Genomic DNA, 9,383 nt, shown 5'->3' with positions numbered 1-9,383 from the left:
CACTGTTGGAAAAGCATTCCAGGTGAAGCTGGTTGAGAGAATGCCAAGAGTGTGCAAAGCTGTCATAAAGGCAAAGGGTGGCTACTTGGAAGAATGTAAAATATATTGATTTGTTTCACACTTTTTTTGGAGACCACATTATTCCATATGTTATTTCATAGTTTTGATGTCTTCACTATTATTCTACAATGTAGAAAATAGTAAAAATAAAGAAAAACCCTTGAATGAGTAGGTGTGTCCAAACTTTTGACTGGTACTGTATATACATTTTTAGTATTCATTCGGATTCCTTGTACTGAACGGTTTGTTTTGAAATAGGTGCTTCGTTCCACCTATTACTTTGTATATATCATGTTGTATTTCCCTGTGGTTACTATAGTATTTACGACTATAGAGTCACTTTTTTTTGTTGTATTTCTTGTGTTTCCTACAGTTCTACCTCCAGGACACTAAAAGCAGTAACGGGACGTTCATCAACAGCCAGCGTCTGAGCCGGGGGTCCGAGGAGAGCCCCCCCTGCGAGGTCCTCTCTGGTGACACCATCCAGTTTGGGGTTGACGTTACGGAGAACACGCGCAAAGGTACACACACACACACACACACACACACACACACACACACACACACACACACACAACGATGTCAAGTGTATGGTAAACAAAAGTGTATGGGTAGTACACATCAGAGTTGTAGAGGGGAAACCGCCGTGTTTCTGACAGTCTTTCAGTGATTTGGGTCATAGTGAATATTATCGTAAACGGTTCGAGTTAGAGAGACACATTATTGGGAATAAAACTTCTGTTTTACGTTTCTATCGTGTCTACCAGAGGGTTACTCTGGTGTCTAGTCTTATTAAAGCCCTCAGTTGTGTTAAATGGGGGGCATTCTGGGAAATACATCCACCACTATGGTACATGTAGGGGCCTACACAACCATAAGGGCTACGTCCCAATTATCTCTCCTTCCTCCTAACGTCTACACTTCCTCATATCCCTTCACTGATTTTAAATAAACAAAAAGGAAATAACTGGTTTTAACATATGGTAGAAACCAGGCCATAGGGGTGTAACTGTACATGTATTGGTGCGGGGACCTTGGTTCGGTCCGCACTGAGAACCCATGGAAATACATTAAAAAAAAATCATATTTACAAAATAGACTCACTAGGCCTTATAGGATATGCCTACGCTGAGTTCTGGGCTTAAGCCTCGAGTAAATCTGAGCTGAGAAACTATTCAGGCTATTTCACTAAAAGTAGAGCCTATGCACACTTTAATCAAAATTCTTATCTTAATTGCCGCATTTCAAATGGTCTTGTTAGACTGGACCTGCTGTGTGTGTTTGGCCTGCCTGTATTAGACTGGACCTGCTGTATTAGACTGGACCTGCTGTGTGTTTGGCCTGCCTGTATTAGACTGGACCTGCTGTGTGTTTGGCCTGCCTGTATTAGACTGGACCTGCTGTATTAGACTGGACCTGCTGTGTGGTTGGTCTGCCTGTATTAGACTGGACCTGCTGTGTGTGTTTGGCCTGCCTGTATTAGACTGGACCTGCTGTATTAGACTGGACCTGCTGTGTGTTTGGCCTGCCTGTATTAGACTGGACCTGCTGTATTAGACTGGACCTGCTGTGTGTTTGGCCTGCCTGTATTAGACTGGACCTGCTGTATTAGACTGGACCTGCTGTGTGTTTGGCCTGCCTGTATTAGACTGGACCTGCTGTGTGTTTGGCCTGCCTGTATTAGACTGGACCTGCTGTGTGTTTGGCCTGCCTGTATTAGACTGGACCTGCTGTGTGTGTTTGGCCTGCCTGTATTAGACTGGACCTGCTTTATTAGACTGGACCTGTTGTGTGTTTGGCCTGCCTGTATTAGACTGGACCTGCTGTGTGTGTTTGGCCTGCCTGTATTAGACTGGACCTGCTGTGTGGTTGGCCTGCCTGTATTAGACTGGACCTGCTGTATTAGACTGGACCTGCTGTGTGGTTGGCCTGCCTGTATTAGACTGGACCTGCTGTGTGGTTGGCCTGCCTGTATTAGACTGGACCTGCTGTATTAGACTGGACCTGCTGTGTGGTTGGCCTGCCTGTATTAGACTGGACCTGCTGTGTGTTTGGCCTGCCTGTATTAGACTGGACCTGCTGTATTAGACTGGACCTGCTGTGTGTTTGGCCTGCCTGTATTAGACTGGACCTGCTGTATTAGACTGGACCTGCTGTGTGTTTGGCCTGCCTGTATTAGACTGGACCTGCTGTATTAGACTGGACCTGCTGTGTGTTTGGCCTGCCTGTATTAGACGACCTGCTGTATTAGACTGGACCTGCTGTGTGGTTGGCCTGCCTGTATTAGACTGGACCTGCTGTATTAGACTGGACCTGCTGTATTAGACTGGACCTGCTGTGTGGTTGGTCTGCCTGTATTAGACTGGACCTGCTGTGTGTGTTTGGCCTGCCTGTATTAGACTGGACCTGCTGTATTAGACTGGACCTGCTGTGTGTTTGGCCTGCCTGTATTAGACTGGACCTGCTGTATTAGACTGGACCTGCTGTGTGTTTGGCCTGCCTGTATTAGACTGGACCTGCTGTATTAGACTGGACCTGCTGTGTGTTTGGCCTGCCTGTATTAGACTGGACCTGCTGTATTAGACTGGACCTGCTGTGTGTTTGGCCTGCCTGTATTAGACTGGACCTGCTGTGTGTTTGGCCTGCCTGTATTAGACTGGACCTGCTGTGTGTTTGGCCTGCCTGTATTAGACTGGACCTGCTGTGTGTGTTTGGCCTGCCTGTATTAGACTGGACCTGCTGTATTAGACTGGACCTGCTGTGTGTTTGGCCTGCCTGTATTAGACTGGACCTGCTGTATTAGACTGGACCTGCTGTGTGGTTGGTCTGCCTGTATTAGACTGGACCTGCTGTGTGTGTTTGGCCTGCCTGTATTAGACTGGACCTGCTGTATTAGACTGGACCTGCTGTGTGTTTGGCCTGCCTGTATTAGACTGGACCTGCTGTATTAGACTGGACCTGCTGTGTGTTTGGCCTGCCTGTATTAGACTGGACCTGCTGTATTAGACTGGACCTGCTGTGTGTTTGGCCTGCCTGTATTAGACTGGACCTGCTGTATTAGACTGGACCTGCTGTGTGTTTGGCCTGCCTGTATTAGACTGGACCTGCTGTGTGTTTGGCCTGCCTGTATTAGACTGGACCTGCTGTGTGTTTGGCCTGCCTGTATTAGACTGGACCTGCTGTGTGTGTTTGGCCTGCCTGTATTAGACTGGACCTGCTGTATTAGACTGGACCTGCTGTGTGTTTGGCCTGCCTGTATTAGACTGGACCTGCTGTATTAAACTGGACCTGCTGTGTGTTTGGCCTGCCTGTATTAGACTGGACCTGCTGTATTAGACTGGACCTACTGGGTGTGTTGGCCTGCCTGTATTAGACTGGACCTGCTGTATTAGACTGGACCTACTGGGTGTGTTGGCCTGCCTGTATTAGACTGGACCTGCTGTATTAGACTGGACCTACTGGGTGTGTTGGCCTGCCTGTATTAGACTGGACCTGCTGTATTAGACTGGACCTACTGGGTGTGTTGGCCTGCCTGTATTATACCGATGTTTACCCTGCTTTAGAGACTGTGGGAGAATGCAACTTGTACATGTATCTTCGGTCTTTTTTTTCCGGAGCCTTATCAGTGAATCTTTACGGTTGGTCATTGTTTATATAGGATTTGGATGGTGATGTTAATATAGCCTGTCCTGTGTGTTCCAGTCACTCATGGCTGCATAGTGTCTACAATCAAGCTGTTTCTACCTGACGGCATGGAGGCTCGACGACGATCAGAGTAAGTAGTAGAGCGTTTAGTTAAATACTTGCAAGTAGTACTAATATGTAGCCGATTTAGTTCTGCACTCTGGCATTCCCATTCAACTGTTACCAACGAGCAGCGACGGGGTCGCTAGGGAACCGGGGGGGGGGGGGGGTCGCTAGGGGACCGGCGGGGGGGGGGCGCTAGGGGACCGGGGGGGGGGGGGGGGGGGGGGGCTAGGGAACCGGGGGGGGGGCCGCTAGGGGACCGGCGACGGGGCCGCTAGCTGTATAAGATGGAGGGAGGAGGAGAGGTGGTTGGGGGATGACTGAGGCAACTGAGACAGCTGCTCAGCCCCCATCTGTTTTCAGCGTCTCCTCTCAGAGCCCATCTGTGTGCTTAAACAAATGTGGTTTCTACTGACATTTGAGATGAACAAGCTGTGGCGTGAGGCAGTCCGTAATTTCGATTAAGATATTAATGAGCGAGCGAGGACGGACGTAGTCAGTATGACTATTTGATCAGTACTTTTGAAATGTACAGCGACAGAATTCCAGAACATGAGACTTTTTTTTTTACAGTATTCTCCCTGTACACCAGGGCTGCACAACCCTCTTACTGGAGATCTACCGTCCTGTAGGTTTACAGTCCAACCCTCTTCCTGGAGATCTACTGTCCTGTAGGTTTACAGTCCAACCCTCTTCCTGGAGATCTACCGTCCTGTAGGTTTACAGTCCAACCCTCTTCCTGGAGATCTACCTTCCTGTAGGTTTTCAGTCCAACCCTAATTTAACACACCTGATTCTACTTATAAGCTGCTCTACAAGACCTTAACTAGCTGAATCAGATATGCTAAATTAGGGTTGGACTGATAACCTACAGGAAGGTAGATCTCCAGGAAGAGGGTTGGACTGTAAACCTACAGGACGGTAGATCTCCAGGAAGAGGGTTGGAATGAAAACCTACAGGACGGTAGATCTCCAGGAAGAGGGTTGGACTGTAAACCTACAGGAAGGTAGATCTCCAGGAAGAGGGTTGGACTGCCCTGCTGTACACCAAGTCAGAACCATAGGATAAATAACGGGGGCATATAAATAGACAATTATATTTCTCTATAACAGGTTATAGGCTACATGTTCACCACTAAGTCAGAACAGTAGGTGAAATGAAGAGTGGTAAATAGAGCACATTATTAGGGTGAGGCACATGGGCTACTAACAGCTTACTACACAACATACACTTATGTATACTGTAGCTAAGAAAGTAATACTATCTCCCTGGTATATTACACCATTTATGCAGCAGCAGACAATATATTTTTGGACTCACCTTGTTGTGCTGTGCTCACTTGGAACAGGAAGGTGTTGTGGTGGTCCTTCGTGGGCTAATAATTTTGTCATAACTTTTGTCATCAAAGTCTGGTATTCTCTGGATTTATGGTGCTTTCAAGACAACTGTGAACTCAGGGGGGGGGGGGGGAACACGGTTGAATCAGGAAGTCAGTGATCTTCAGGTCGGAGCGACCCGAGTTTCCCAACTTGGAATTCCGAGTTGAATGACCGTTCAAAACGTGTATATTCCCTGTTTTGAAAGCGGCAGAAGTCATGCTGGATTGACAGCTTGGCCAATGTTGAATGTTTATGATTTTAAGCTTGGAAAAGACACCCTTTAACCCAGACTTGGACCACACAGCCAATCCACTGAATAGCAAGCTAGTGATTTGCTTTACAATGCTTGCAGTTAGCCACTGATTCCTTCCAGACCACTCATTCCTTCCAGACCACTCATTGTTGAATTTGCAATTTCCAACTTGTTGTGTAATGTTTATGACCGATTAGCACCGATACGTTTTATCTATAATTTCTCTTTATATGACAAGGATTAAAAAGGATTAGTCAGTAGGTTGTCGACTTCATTCATGATGATGACTACTAAGATTTTGAAAGTAGGATGTTGACATGATCAGTCCAATCAAAGCTACTGTAGATGTAACGTGATTTGACATAATTTTATCTGTGGCCAATGGCTTTCTTGGATGGGCACTTCTAATGTAATTCTATAGCAGCACCCAAGGGGCTAGAATTTTCGAGCTCTACTCTTAGATTTGGCGGTGACGTAGTGTCCCCATGAGTGACAGAACACTGAGCCAATCACGGCGCAACTAGAGAACATTACCAATCCCTACACTCTGTATTTTCCACCGGCTGACCCTCCACCACAGAAAGCACTGAGCTGGGCTGAAACACCTGTATATTCCTCTGGCTGCCCCTCCACCACAGAAAGCACTGAGCTGGGCTGAAACACCTGTATATTCCTCTGGCTGCCCCACCACCACAGAAAGCACTGAGCTGGGCTGAAACACCTGTATATTCCTCTGGCTGCCCCACCACCACAGAAAGCACTGAGCTGGGCTGAAACACCTGTATATTCCTCTGGCTGCCCCTCCACCACAGAAAGCACTGAGCTAGGCTGAAACACCTGTATATTCCTCTGGCTGCCCCTCCACCACAGAAAGCACTGAGCTAGGCTGAAACACCTGTATATTCCTCTGGCTGCCCCTCCACCACAGAAAGCACTGAGCTAGGCTGAAACACCTGTATATTCCTTTGGCTGTCCCTCCACCACAGAAAGCACTGAGCTGGGCTGAAACACCTGTATATTCCTCTGGCTGCCCCACCACCACAGAAAGCACTGAGCTGGGCTGAAACACCTGTATATTCCTCTGGCTGCCCCTCCACCACAGAAAGCACTGAGCTAGGCTGAAACACCTGTATATTCCTCTGGCTGCCCCTCCACCACAGAAAGCACTGAGCTGGGCTGAAACACCTGTATATTCCTCTGGCTGCCCCTCCACCACAGAAAGCACTGAGCTGGGCTGAAACACCTGTATATTCCTCTGGCTGCCCCACCACCACAGAAAGCACTGAGCTGGGCTGAAACACCTGTATATTCCTCTGGCTGCCCCACCACCACAGAAAGCACTGAGCTGGGCTGAAACACCTGTATATTCCTCTGGCTGCCCCTCCACCACAGAAAGCACTGAGCTGGGCTGAAACACCTGTATATTCCTCTGGCTGCCCCTCCACCACAGAAAGCACTGAGCTGGGCTGAAACACCTGTATATTCCTCTGGCTGCCCCTCCACCACAGAAAGCACTGAGCTAGGCTGAAACACCTGTATATTCCTCTGGCTGCCCCTCCACCACAGAAAGCACTGAGCTAGGCTGAAACACCTGTATTTTGGAGCTGCTTTACTCAAGAAAACAGTAAAGAGACCGTGTTTGTATGCTGCTTTATTAACTCTTATTACTATTATTATTCTTTTTTTGTGACACACAAAAAAAAATATGACTGGTCACCACTGCTTAGCCCTCCAGCACCACTTCCTGCCGCATCTGGTCTCCCATCCAGGGACCAACCCTGCTTAGCTTCAGAGGTACGCCAGCAGTGGGATGCAGGGTGGTATGCTGCTGGCATTAAAGAGTCAAGTATGGCCCTTTTTGTGATTTTTTATAGTAGCATAAATGCTGCAGTAGCTGTCAAGTATTTCTGCTGTTATCTGGTAATTCACAAAGATATCTGAATCCTAAAGTTACAGCTATTTCACCTCACGCAAAACAGCACTGCCGGGCTGTGAGTGAATCGCTGAAAGATTTGATTTTAGAAGCAAAGTGCACAGGCATAAAAGTTTACTTTAATTTACTCTTAAGTCTAGGAGTGAGATTTTTTTTGTCCTGGGTGTTTCTTGTCCATTTACAAGCTAGGTTGCTTTTCAACGTTTGCTAGCAGCGGAAGCAAACTCAAAGAGACATTGTTGGCAGATACCGTACCGCATGAAGAAACTGCTTCTCCTCCAATAGAAACTTGTAGGCGATGTCATGGCGGCGTTGGCTAGCTGAGCTCATGTGTATAAACACGTCAGGTCTAACGGCCGTCTCTAACTGGCTGTCGCTGTTGACCCCTGACCTCGTATCGCTCTCTCTCCCTCCCTCTGTTGTTGCTCTTGACCCCTGACCTCCTATCGCTCTTTCTCTCTCTCTCTCTCCCTCCCTCTGTTATTGCTGTTGACCCCTGCCCTCCTATCGCTCTCTCTCTCTCTCTCCCTCCCTCTGTTGTTGCTGTTGACCCCTGCCCCCCTATCTCTCTCTCACTCCCTCTGCTGTTGCTGTTGACCCCTGACCTCATATCGCTCTCTCTCTCTCTCTCTCTCTCTCTCTCTCTCTCTCCTCCCCTTTTCTCTGTTGGCACTCAGCTCAGACACCACTATTTTAAAAGGCAATGTGTGGTCTTCACAATGCGACCTCTAACACTAACACACAGTCTTGTACAGCTAACCTTGTGGGGACACACAATTCAGTCTCATTCAAAATCCTATTTTCCCTAAACCTAACCGTAACCTGTACTCTTACCCTAACCGTAACCCAAAAAACCTAACCCAAGCTCCTAACCCTAAACCTCTCACGCTCTCTCCCGTCCTGTGCGCTCTGGAGGTTTTCATCACTTTGCTCCGCTCATCTTTCACTCGATCCTGACTTGTCTCCCAGTCCTTGCCACTGAAAAACATCCCCACAGTGTGATGCTGCCACCACCATGCTTCACCGTAGGGATGGTGCCAGGTTTCCTCCAGATGTGACGCTTGGCATTCAGGCTAAAGAGTTCAATCTTGGTTTTATCAGACCAGAGAATCTTGTTTCTCATGGTCATTGTCCTTTAGGTGCCTTTTGGCAAACTCCAAGCTGCTGTCGTGGCTTTTGTCGGGCCACGCTACCATGAAGGCTTGATTGGTGTGGGGTATTCTTGGTCACCTCCCTGACCAAGGCCCTTCTCCCCCGATTGCTCAGCTTGGCCGGGCGGCCAGCTAGGAAGAGTCTTGGTAGTTCCAAACTTCTTCCATTTCAGAATGACGGAGGCCACTGTGTTCTTGGGGACCTTCAATGCTGCAGAAATGTTTTGGTACCCTTCCCCAGATCTTTGCCTCGACACAATCCTGTCTCGGAGCTCTACGGACTATTCCTTCAACCTCATGGTTTGGTTTTTGCTCTGACATGCACTGTCAACTGTGGGACCTTTATATTGACAGGTGTGTGTCCAATCAATTGAATTTACCACAGGTGGACTCCAATCAAGTTGTAGAAACATCTCAAGGACGATCAATGAAAACAGGATGAGGAGCTCAATTTTGAGTCTCATAGCAAAGGGCCTGAATACTTACAATTGTAGTCGGAAGTTTACATACACCTTAGCCAAATACATTTAAACACAGTTTTTCACAATTCCTAACATTTTAATCCTAGTAAAAATTCCCTGTCTTAGGTCAGTTAGGATCACCACTTTATTTGAATAATGTGAATTGTCAGAATAATAGTAGAGAGAATGATTTATTTCAGCTTTTATTTCTTTCATCACTTTCCCAGTGGGTCAGAAGTGTACATGCACTCAATTAGTATTTGGTAGCATTGCCTTTAAAGTGTTCAACTTGGGTCAAACGTTTCGGGTAGCCTTCCACAAGCTTCCCACAATAAGTTGGGTGAATTTTGGACCCTTCCTCCTGACAGAGCTGGTGTAACTGAGTCAGGTTTGTAGGC

The 9,383-nt window shown here is 47.4% G+C and overlaps 1 protein-coding gene across 11 annotated transcripts in view; it reads left to right on the top strand.

The window, feature by feature from the left end:
- Positions 1–9,383, top strand: part of slmapa (sarcolemma associated protein a) — a 163,170-nt gene that overhangs the window by 50,110 nt on the left and 103,677 nt on the right. For all 11 annotated transcript variants that reach the window (XM_082967751.1, XM_045705714.2, XM_082967755.1 and 8 more), the window contains exons 2-3: positions 434–581; positions 3,763–3,835. In XM_082967751.1, the coding sequence (XP_082823877.1) occupies positions 434–581; positions 3,763–3,835 (221 nt within the window). The remainder of the gene's footprint in view (positions 1–433; positions 582–3,762; positions 3,836–9,383) is intronic.

This window comes from Salmo salar, chromosome 22 (assembly GCF_965601325.2).
Source record: "Salmo salar chromosome 22, fSalSal1, whole genome shotgun sequence".
Classification (NCBI taxonomy): Eukaryota; Metazoa; Chordata; class Actinopteri; order Salmoniformes; family Salmonidae; genus Salmo; species Salmo salar.
The sequence above is the reverse complement of the archived record's forward strand: the minus strand, read 5'-3'. Positions and strand labels throughout refer to the sequence as shown.